At 39.1% G+C, this 12,408-nt stretch overlaps 1 protein-coding gene across 1 annotated transcript in view; it reads right to left on the reverse strand.

Moving 5' to 3' along the window:
• Positions 1-2,535, reverse strand: part of LOC126249769 (O-glucosyltransferase rumi homolog) — a 175,369-nt gene extending 172,834 nt beyond the window's left edge. Inside the window, exon 1 of the mRNA XM_049951456.1 lies at positions 2,173-2,535. Within this exon, the coding sequence (XP_049807413.1) occupies positions 2,173-2,308 (136 nt within the window). The 5' untranslated portion in view covers positions 2,309-2,535. The remainder of the gene's footprint in view (positions 1-2,172) is intronic.
• Between the last annotated feature and the right edge of the window lie 9,873 nt (positions 2,536-12,408).

The raw sequence follows: 12,408 nt of genomic DNA on the forward strand, positions 1-12,408 counted from the left end.
CCCATCATAGCCAACAACCGAAAACTGTTGACCCTGTCAGTCATAGCCATACCTACCAAAGACATAAAAAAAGCAATTTACCAAAATTCACACACGACACCACACTCTCAAACTAAACCAAAAACATCACCTAACACACCACTGATCGTATCAAAATGACACCTACAAACGCCACTCTCACAAACTAAATTCCGCGCCGTCGTGACGATACACACCACAACAACCTTACATCACGGGTCAAAGGTGACGGGTGGGATCCGACGCTTCGGTCGCCCCCAGATGGCTTATTGTCTGCTTTTTATTACCAGTTTCGCTCTGTCAACAAGAGCATCTTTAGATACTCGTAGCCTGGTGGTGTGTTACAATCAGATGGAGAACTTTTGAAGTCATTCTCTTGCTGGCAGAGCGAAACAAGTAATACTGCTTTTTATTGCACGAATATGTGAAGAGCCCCTCATAACAATAAAAACAAATAATAACCTGTGGTGATCTGTCTTTACATTATGAAAGAGAACTGCACAAGCACTGAGATATTTCTTTAGAAAGCATGTATAGTTCACAATGAATCACAAAAACATATTGTTATTAATGCCATTCAAGATATGAGCAAAGGAAGGATGTCTGTAGAATTTCAACAGAAAAAGGGAATCCTGTGCTAATGGCAACATCTAGATGTCAGCTTTTCAAACAATGGAGCTAGCCCTACTTATTCAGGCCAAAGTAGTTCATTAAGAGGCCTTACAAGACTGTGTGCACTACCCTTACAGACCTATCAATGAAAATTCCCAGGGAGTACCATGAATTTAACCAAACTCCTTTACTTAGCAAAGATCTATGGGTGGTTCTCTTTGTCAGTCCCACAGGATTATAGAAATGCACAACAAATTCCAAGACACTAAAAGAAAGGAACTATGTACCATTAAAATTTCGGGAATATGGCACCACTGAGCAACCTTATGAACATTTTACTACATCACACAAATTATGAAAGTACCACAATGGCAAACATCAGTGAAACGAGGGAACATTTAAAGGAATGTGAGCAACTGCTTTTTCCCAGTATCATGAACGAAGCACAAATTGTGATGAGGTATAATAGTTATAATAGCACCACGTGTCCTCCACTATGCAGCATTTTTTTGTGTATAGAGGAAAGCAGATGTAATGTTGACCATGTGATGGAGATTACACAAAAAGTTTTTTGTAGTTTACTTTTAACAGCCACTTATATGAGTTATACTTGCCAACTGTATATGGGCAGGAGACCGAGGTCTGAATGTCAACTTTACAATTAATGGAAGATTTGACTGACTGGCAAAAGAGTATTAAAGACAATCAAATAGAGGTACACCAAGACAGGTGGCACTACTTCAGTGTGAAGACTAGGATCACAATTTTGTGCACTTCTGTAACTTACAAATTGCCGTTTTCCCTCGAATACAAAACAAGAAAAAATATGGTATTTATGGAGGAATTCAGAAAATTGTTCCTTTTGTTTATGAAATGACAGTACAATACACAGGTGGTGAAAAGATGCAAATAAAGGGTACTTGGTATCGTTATGGTTTACTGAGAATAATGTACAAATACAGTTGAGAAAGTGCTAAGTAAATATATTATGATGTTGTAGCTATAGTTTCGTACTAGTACAAAAGAGTGTATCGCAAGGGTAAAGATTTTTTATAGAGTTTACAATCACTTTATTTTTTTTCGCGTAACTGGCAGTCATGTTGACAACAACATAGCTATTGAATATCCAACGGGATGATCACAATATTTCTACAGCATACAGTGATAACAAAAACATACTTTTTCTCCTGAACGGCAGTTGTTTTCTTTGCTTCTCAATTTCCAAATAATATTTTCGTTTTATTTAAGACACAAAATGAGGATATAAAGATAGACAAGAGTACAAATTGCATTTTCTTGTTATTATCGTCGTAAAAGTTATTAAAACGTACAAAGTACTGAGACGTCCATCTCACAGTAACAACCCAAGATTAAATAAAACGCCGAAACTTTTGAAGCAGTTTATCAATTTATGTTACGGACGAAATTTACTGCACATATCTTAAAAATGCGTGGAACTGGAAGCATACAGCTTCTACACTAATCCTCATATCCTGGCTAACAGCTCAAAATAAAGTACCTTAAAGTACTAAAATACCGTACCTTTAACCTTGGAGGATGGGAATTTCGGGCATTTGTCATCGTCATCAAATCTGTCAGACGAACAGTAGCCATTTTTATCCAATGAAACAACATGAAGGGCAGTAAATAGCAGATACAGCATGAAAACCCAATTCATATCAAAGAAATAACGTTCTCTCGTACTATTTCGTTTAACATCAAAGCGACAAACACTACGCCACAACACGACACAGTCCCGTTATGTTATAACAACGGGAATAAACCAACGTTATCACACGCAATAACCTGCAAGAAGTACCCAAACGCGAGACCACTCAGTCACATTACTGTTGACATACAACATTTGACAGCAAAGTAACCACCGTAGCACACGACAAAATTCCCTCTTCCATAGTACATACACATAGAAGCCGCCAGATGGGGGTATAATATCTTTGACGCGAGTTTCGCAGTTACCTACTTTCATTTAAATTAACATTTTTATTTTATGAAACGCTCTTGAATATATGACATGACGTTCTTATTATTATGAAAGAGTTATGCGATCTCTCTTCCGTTCGTTGATGTAGTGTGCGGCATGTGATAGCTTCAAAGGCGCCGTGTTTACTAATCTCCCACAGTACGACTATACGTACTGCAACACGCGCCTTCTGCTCGGAAGTTAACCCATCGTAGTCCATCTGGTTCCTGTTATAGAAATTGATCTTGTTCTTTCGTGTCTTCTTAATTCTTATTTCGTTGTTTGCTTTGTTTTGTGGCACACTTAAAAGTTAATAAGCTCCTGGTATTTTCTTCCTTTTCCTTCTGGTCATACGAAATATCTTAAACCAGAAAAGGTATTTTCTTTTTACAGGGAGAAAGCCTGCACCACGCATAAGTAAGACCGTAAATAGATAAACGTGCTTTAATGAACATTATTTTAACAGTGATAAAGTCAGAATTATTTGACGAGAAAAATAATGTTCGATGTTATTGGGTACTTACGAAGAAAACAAAATACATAGGATAAACAAAAAATGGTTCAAATGGCTCTGAGCACTGTGGGACTCAACTGCTGAGGTCATTAGTCCCCTAGAACTTAGAACTAGTTAAACCTAACTAACCTAAGGACATCACAAACATCCATGCCCGAGGCAGGATTCGAACCTGCGACCGTAGCGGTCTTGCGGTTCCAGACTGCAGCGCCTTTAACCGCACGGCCACTTCGGCCGGCACATAGGATAAACCCAAAAGGCGCTATTTACTGCGTCATTGATACTGATTAACGTGTTTGCAAATACATATTTTCTCGAGCAAATAAATGTATATATTCTGAAACGTTAGGATGACACTTTTCGTATTCTGTCAGTTCTTAGACGTGTAAAGCATTTACACACGACCTTTGAGAGGAACTTCCACTGTCAGATCTGCTTTTGTCATTAATAAACACTATTATCGCTGCCTGTTCCTGCATTTTGTTACTATATTTCAATTTTTTCATTAAAAAAATTCACCATTCAGACGCTCAACTGCACAGTTCTGGCTCTGATGTGTAAATTAAAGTGGCCACTCGAAGCAGTCGAGATTAAGTACATGGATTAAACGCCAGGGGCACTCCAGTACATACCCCTGTCTCGAGAGTCGATTAAGACAAGAAAGTCGATCGCGTAGAACCATCATCGTCCCGTGTACCGAGTGCTGAAGTGGAAGTGTACAATAGCTTTCTTAGTGTAGAGCCCACTCAGGTCTTCCGAAACTGAGTAATTTGCCATGTGGTAACCTGGTCACTCATGGTAGCTGATTTCTTGCCATGGAATTAAGCTCCCTCGTTGCTTGTCCGCGTAGTGCGAATTTTGGCTCTGAGAAACCTACTTCTTGTCTGAAAGGATACATTTTTCTTTTACAGTCAGCGTGATTGTTTTTGCCGCGTAAGAGACTCACTGACGCACCCTTCTCGCTCCTGGTGCTTTTGTAAATCGGAGAGGAGTCGAATTGAGAAGAAAAAGTCTGCCTGTTTAGGTTTGGTAGTCCATGCTCGGCAGTACTTCTGCGATTATTTTTCTATTCTATCATCTTTTGTGATACCCACAGTTTCTCTGTACTATAAAGATTATTCAACTTTAGTCTTCTCGCTGAGTGACATAACTACGGGAGTGTTGATGTGTAGTGGTGGCCGCGACTTAGACACGCCTTTAATCTGATACAGCGTTAGGGACAGCGTGGTATACCATCTTATGGGACTCTTGACCATAGTGCCTTTGCAGCAGTGCTTCTACAAGCCACGCCGGCCTGTACCACCTTCACTGAGGAGGTCGCATTTCGTCAATTTATATACCTGTAGTCTGTTAACTGTTTCATGCAACTGATGTTTACTTCATTCTAATGTCCTAAGCAGACAGTGGAGGTCGGCACTTGCTAACTTACATAAGCGTAATCTAGTAACTCTTTTATGTAACTGCTGTTTTTCTCATTCTAAGTGATTCTGTGTCAGTTTGGTACCACTTGTTTTTAAACTGTCGAAGGTTTTTAAAATTACTATGGGAAGCTACTCCCATTGTAAACTGCTCGTTCTTTTGGTTTAGTAGTTAATTTAATGTGGCAATCCCCCATTTTTTTAATGTTGGGGGCTATAACGGCACTATCTTTGCGCATCTAGCGCTTAGTTTGTCCACAGTTGACTGAACTTCGTATGCAAGGAGCCTATATACCAACAGATTGTTTTTAGTTATTCATTATTTTGTCAGGTCATCGCCATGTTGTATCTGTTTGTTGTGTTTGGTGTTATCAGTCTAATCTTGCAAGAGGAAAAGAACATAATTTGTGCTGCATGGCTTAAACCTCATATTTAAGGGATTTATCCCTGCCAAATATTCTGGTTGTGCATTGTTAACAGTGAATTAGCTACAAGGCGCCTGGATTTGTTTATCACTGGAACACAGAGGCAGCATCTAGTCCTGGCATTTCATATTTGTTATTTTTTGGTAATTCTAAAATTCAGGTTGTGTCGTCCTAGTTTCATGGTTGTTTAAATGTTGAGTCAACCCAGTGGGGCAAGTTTGTAATGTTCTTGTCAAAGGCAATGGAAAATTGAATTTAACTTATTTGTATCCATTACTGTTCTCCCAACTGTGCCCTTTGTTAAAATATATACAGTCTGTGGCTTAAATGATGATAACATTTCATCATGATTTGACATTAACGCTTTCCAGTTTGTGAGCTTGACTATGAAGAATTATAATTTCATAAAAGCCCTATTTAATTTTATAACCAGTGTCATATCCAAACTGTTGTTCACTCTATAATCGTTGTTTAGTGTAAGTGCTGCTGATCTCAAATATTTTTTCTGTTAGGATATATAGTGTTTTTTATGGTAATACAGTTTGTCAAATGGTGAATGATGTGAACTATAAACGCTGACCCAGTCCTTTGACATGTTGGATTATGGTTAAACCACACCCTTGAAAGGTGACATTTAAATACAAGTGCACTCTCTGTCACGAATGAGTTTGTTCGATTTTTTGAACTTTACGATGATGTTCTTCCTGAGCGCACATCTACATATTCACAGATATTGAAGTTTTTATTAATGAATGTAACAGACAGGACAGGATGCCTAACATATGGTCAAGAAAGGAAATGTGCGTTTTAATAGAGCTAACTTAGTAATTCTACATGCATCCATTTTCGTGAACAAACTGTATGGTTGTATTGTACTGTATTGAATTGGGGACCTAGAAACGACAGAGAGGCTTCATCTCCACCATAGCCCTCAGTGGTTCACAACCAACCCCACAACAGGCTACAGCAGTCCACTCACCCCACCGCCGCCACACACCGAACCCAGACAATGGTAACTCCAAATGCTTGCGTGGTAGAGTAATTATGGTGTATGCATACATGGAGACAGTGTTTGTGCAGCAATCGACGACATAGTGTAACTGAGGCAGAATAAGGGGAACCAGCCCACATTCGCTGGGGCAGATGGAAAAGCCATCCACAGACTGACCGGCACACTGGACCTTGACACTAATCCGCTAGGAGGATTCGTGCTGGGAACTGGTACACCTTCCCTCTTGGAAAACAGTGTGTTAGAGCACACGGCTAACTGAGTGGGCAACTGTATGGCTTGTGAGCCAAATAAAGCCGACAACTGCTGGCGAACGTAAAATGATGACAACCAGTTCCATGACCGCATTGTGTCTCGTGATGTGACATATTCCATGTGTGTACACGTCAACATTCCCAAAGTCAGTGTGCCTCACCACAAATTCGAGCCACATAACCCCCTTGACACTGAGGGAGGTGGTTGTTGCTGCCCAAGCACCAGTGGTCCCAGCTTACTACTCCCCATTGAAACATCACACTTCCTCGATCAGGGCACCACCACCACGCCCCCTAGGTCACAGTGCACTCTATCCGTGACCCCGAACTCATGCGCAGGCAATTTGTAAAAGGCTCAACCTGCCCCACCAAAACAGGGCCCTCTCCCTCCCTTTTTTTTTATAGAACAAACTAATTCTCCTTGACTTGGCTCATGTGAGCCTGCAACAATCTACCCCTGCGGAAAGTGTGCAAAAGAAGAGTAACAGGACTTAATTTTTGCAAGATCTCAAAGGGACCGAGGGACGGCAGATCCAATTTGCTGGTGTAATCTGCCTCCCTTTTTAAGGAGGCATTGGGGTTCTACATCTACATCTACATCCATACTCCGGAAGCCACCTGACGGTGTGTGGCAGAGGGTTCTGCACAAAAGCTCCTTCCCCTACTTTACCTTTAAACTCTTTATGACCACAATAGTAATGCCTCACTAACTTCTAATGGTTAGTATTTTAGTAGTCAGTGAAAACATAGCAGGCAGTATTTTTCTGTGTAAAGTGTTAACAATTTTTCAACATCCTGCATATTTTGATCACTGATTTTCTAGTGTAAAACATGCATGTTGGCAACACTGTTTACATCGCTTTTCTGTTTATAACAAACGAATGACAACTTGCACATAAGGCATTCTACATCGAGTTTTGTATTTGGCTTGAACTTTTTGTTAGATACAACGTCAGTGAGGAAATACAGAAGTGAAAGAGTGAGGTGTGTGGACTACGAAAAAAGTCACAAGAAGGTGGTGCTTAAAAAAAGTGAAAAACACTTCACAGTTGTTGGAAGTCTGTCAGGGGTATTGCAGAAATAGCTTGGTCCTCAGGTAACAGTATTAGCATCACATCCATTGTGCAGGCATTGCTACACTCACTACAAGAAAAGAATTTGTGACAACCCACCTGAATGATCACCATCACCCGAATATGAAACTGAAGATGACAGTACAGATGTCTATATTCCTGGGTGTGAAATTGTTGATGCATTGAATGTTAGCATTTCTGCTGTAGCCCCTACTATATCCCCCTTAAACGTCAGGAAAGGTAAGAAGCACAAGAAGAAAATAGTACATAAAAAGAAATGTGTAAGAAATTGGAACAAGTTTTACACAAGCAACATCTTCAAAACTTTGTGAAGTGTATAATGTAGATGCACTTGGCGCAGAACCTGAAGATAGTGATATGTGCACAAAATGTGATGCGTAGTTTCAAAACCTAAATACTGCTATCTCAGTAGTCACCTATACTCAGAAGGTACACTTACTGATAATGATTCTAGGTAGCTACCTTAAGCAGCAAGTACAGAAATACACACCCACTTCCTCACATTATTTGAATTCAGGAGCTCATAAAACAAAGAATGAGAAAGGTAATCAAAATATCCACGGGTGTACTGCCGGTCTACAGTGTCCAACGGGCACAATATTTCGGCGATCATACATGTCGCCATCATCGGGTGAACTGACGGACTGAGCTCCTGTGGTCCTTCTTCTTTGGAAGATTGTCGCATTGTGGGTGATTGTACTCTATATAATCACTGAAAGCAGTTGTCAATAAACGGCCCTTTTAAGGGCCACAAATACTACGCATTGATCTTGCCAAAAGCCGAGAAGCGATTCTTCTTAGTGTTGTAGCTCTCTGTGATGCTTCTGGGGCACTCTGGGATGCTCTCTGGGCTGCTCAATAGATGTCGAGCACAGTCTCTGATTGGTTGTCTTGTTTTTGGCGCGCGATTCAAATTACGTTGGAGCAACACGCCACTAGTATTACTTGATGGTGTGTTGCTGGAAAATTCATTTCCGGTGCGATTGTGTAAGCTGATAAGAGTCCACATCCGCTGCGTGCGCCAGGACTGATGCTATAAATAGCACACTGTTCTGTCTAGCGCATTCACTCGGTTTGAGTGAATAGCCACTGAGGCACTGCTTCTTACAATGATGCGTAAACGTTGTTTTCGTCGTCGCCGGCGAATGCTGATTTACAAATCACTTGTCAATGTGGACGGCACTCTTCGTGCTTCGACATCTTCTGCGAAGGGTAAAAAGAAAGGTATTTGGGCAAGTGCAGGTTCTTACTGTGGACATCCATTGCAAGATGATATGCTTACTGTTACTGTGGAATATTACCTAAGTGATTACAAATACTGCGGCAGGCAAAGTCCTAACCAGGCTGAAGGTATCCCTGTTAATGAAAAAGTTAAAAAGGTAAAAATATATACGACAAGATCAATAAGAGAAGCGTATCTCCTAATGAAAAATCAGAATCAGAATTTAAAAACTGGCTTCATAAAATTCTACTTCTTACGACCAAAATGGGTAAAACGCCAGCCAGTGAAGGAAGTATGCACATGTATTCACTGCACTAATTTAAAACTTGTTTGTTTCGCCATAAGCAGTGTCACAAGAAAGAAGCACACAAAGATGGACCTGATGCTTTTGTGTGTATGTCAAGAGCCTCAAGATAAATGTTGGTTGCAGAAGTGTGCAATGTGTCCTGGTACTGAAGTGACGACTGTTGAAGTACGACACCCGCAGGATACTGGCAATGACGTAACCTATGCATTGTGGGAGGGAGGAGAGTTGGTGAAGAAGACAGTGAAGCCAGAGAAGTTTGTTACAGAGGTTAGGCATTGGGTTATGAAAGGAATAGCTCACCACTATAGGCAGAAGATTCAGAGACAGGCCACAGAGAAGTAAAATCAGCCACATCCCAGAATACTGACACATTAGTTCTTCATTTCGACTTTGCTGAGAACTGGTCTGTTGCACCGCAGAACGAAATTCAAAGTTGCCACAGGCACACCACAGGCATCAATATTCACAAGTGTTGTTCACTTCCTTGGAACATCACACTGTTTTGCTATTGTCATTGATGATTTCATTCATGATAATGCATATGCATGCTACACTGTCAGCATGAAAATTAATGATATAACATCTAAGGGCCATGCATTTCCTAAACATGAGTATGTGGCAGATGGTGTAGCATCTCATTTTAAAAAACAATTTCAGCTTTATGAGCTTGGTCAACACTGTAGTGCAGGAATTAAGGCAAAAAATGGATATTTTCAGCAACACATAATAGAAAAAGTGCATGTGATGAGGTAGGAGGTCTCCATAATATCTTGCAACAGCATTTAATCTCCAGCATGAAGCTGTCGATGCTTTAAGATAGGCTACTGGATTTGTACACACCACATCAACATTAGTAACAAACATAAAACTCTTAGATCTAAAAGAAATCACATAAAGGAAATTTTGTTCAAAGAAGAGAGAAGAGTGGTCGGCTATGAAGAAGCATGTGGTAAGAATTAAATCAGGTCACTACTGGGTTGCATCCTGAAGTGGCACATACATTGCAAGACTGGTTCTCCACGAAATACAGCCTGTTACTGTGTCTGAAATGCAGAGACCACAGTATACATTAGGAGAATTTGTAGTGAGCCATTTCATTTCTTGTGTATGACAGTCAGTGGTAGCTGGGACTATTAGTAAGTGTCTCTCATGAGCTGAAAGATATAACCATCTCCTTTATCACACCTTATGGTCCTGCTAATGCTTTCAAATGGCCATCATCAAACGATCAGTGTGCAGTTCCCATTTCCAAAGTACTGCTCTTGTTGGATCATCCTTGTCCATGTGGAAATTCAGTATGGTTATACAAGTTCAATGAGAAGAAGATGAAAAAAAAATGAACTCCTTTCAACAGTACAGTGTTGATTGTTACATTGTAGACAATTTTAATTCAAGGAAAGTCATGAAAAAGTAAAATCGTGACGGAAGAAAATAATAATTTGTTAATAATATCATAAAGAGGAAATGGGGTATAAATATTCTATATCTCATTTTTGTTATAAAATGCTCTTGAACAAAATTATGAATTGTTTTCCCATTCACTTATAATGTTGTAAAGTAATTATTTTGACTCAAAAATACCAGTTATCTAAGACATTTACGAATAATCATTGATCAATTTAAATATTAATGTTTCTATGACTTTTTGACCTTGAGAGTAGAGCTAGGTCAACCAAAAAAATTTCTCATATTTTGTACAGGTAAGTATTGCTGACTCTTATTGTACATTCCCTAAGTATAATGACTAGCTAATGTACCATGAAATTTTTAGAACATTTAGGGGGAGTGTTTTGGAGAAAATAAATTCTAAATAATCAAGAAAATTCAGATTCTTTCATATTTATGTACAAATATTTTGACAGTATAAGAATTTCATGCATTAATGTCATAGCCGACAATGAGCAGTCCTTTTTATGATCTCTCTAGACAGTTAACCTCCTGTGATTATCTATATTTTCCAAACATAATTTTGAAATTCGCAAAAAGTTACAATTTTTCATACTTCATGTTTCAAACAAAAACATTAAAAAAGCTTAGAAGTGTGTATGTATTAATCATGTCTCATACTATTGGGAACAAAGTATTTATTGAAAATAAATTCAGATCTATATCACTTTTTGTTACTTTATTACAATTTTTCAATTTTCCCTTTCGTTATGACATTTTCACAAATACTCTTAATGTAGAGAGGTCAGTAGCGTTTTAACAAATAATCAGAACATCAAAATATTGTTGTTTTGGGAGGTATCATGTGGAGCTTCAACATATATTTTCTACAGCAAACTTTGAAATAGTGATGTGACACTTTCAGTCTTGACCTGTATGATTTAAAATGAATTCGCCCTCATAGTCAAGAAGGGAAACTGAACTGTCAGAATCTATAAGTGGGCAAATAGACTCTTTGTTAAGGTGAGCGCAAATATAAGGTAAGGGGTCCCCTACCATAGCTGTAATGTTGCAATATCATTTTGGAAGCGGGTGTCCTACCCCCTTCTGTTTCCAATGGCATTATCTGTTCAGTCTGTCCCTCTTATTAACAGGACAGTCACGCACCAAATGACCTATTTCATGGCACTGAGAACGTGTCCTAGCCGTGTTCCTTTTTATAGAATCTCCATTGTATTCTTTTGAATAACTCTTTCTAGACAAGACCACAAACTGTAAAGCTTTAATGTCAAATCATGACAAATTTCGTTATCATTTAAACCACAGACTGTATATATTTTAACAAAGGATACAGTTGGAAGAACAGAATGGACTCAAATAAGTTAAATATAATTTTCCATTACCACTGACAGCAACATTACAAACTTGCTCCACTGAGCTGCGTCACCATTGAAACAACCTGCATTTTAGAATTACTAAAATATAACAAATATGAAATGCCAGTACTAGTTGCTGTCTCTATATCTCCAGCGAGAAACAAATCCCAGCGCTGTGGCAAACGCTGGAATTCAGTGAGTGAAGAAACAAATCTAATATTTGGTGTTCCGGCATTTCTCCATTCCCCTGTTTTTTTTTAATAATATGTACAGTGTCAAGGAACTCTACCCTATGCAAGACAGGTCACAGTTAACAACCCATGACCAGAATGTCTGGCAGGGATGAATCCCCTAAGCAAGAGGTTTAAGCCATGCACTGCAGATTAGATGCTTTTCCTCTTGCAAGATTCGACTGCTAACACCAAACTAAAAACAATCTATTGGTATCTATGCTCCTTATTTACAAAATACAGTCAAATGTGGGCAAATCAAGTGTAAGGTTCCTAAAACTAGTGCTGTTACAGCCTCTGACATAAAAAAGTGGGGCTGCCACATTAAATAAACAACTAAACCAAAAGGATGAGCAGTTTATAATGGGAGTAGCTTCCCATAGTAATTAAAAGAAATTTGCCAAGTTTAAAATCAAAGGGTGCCAAACTGGAGCAGAATGACTGGCTGCTTAAGCTTTTAGAATGAGGAAAACAGCAGTTACATAAAACAGTTACTAGATTACAATTGTGTAAGTTAGCGAGTGGCCACCTCCACTGACTACTTAGGCCTTTAGAATGAGGA

The sequence above is a fragment of the Schistocerca nitens genome, chromosome 3 (assembly GCF_023898315.1).
Source record: "Schistocerca nitens isolate TAMUIC-IGC-003100 chromosome 3, iqSchNite1.1, whole genome shotgun sequence".
NCBI lineage: Eukaryota > Metazoa > Arthropoda > Insecta > Orthoptera > Acrididae > Schistocerca > Schistocerca nitens.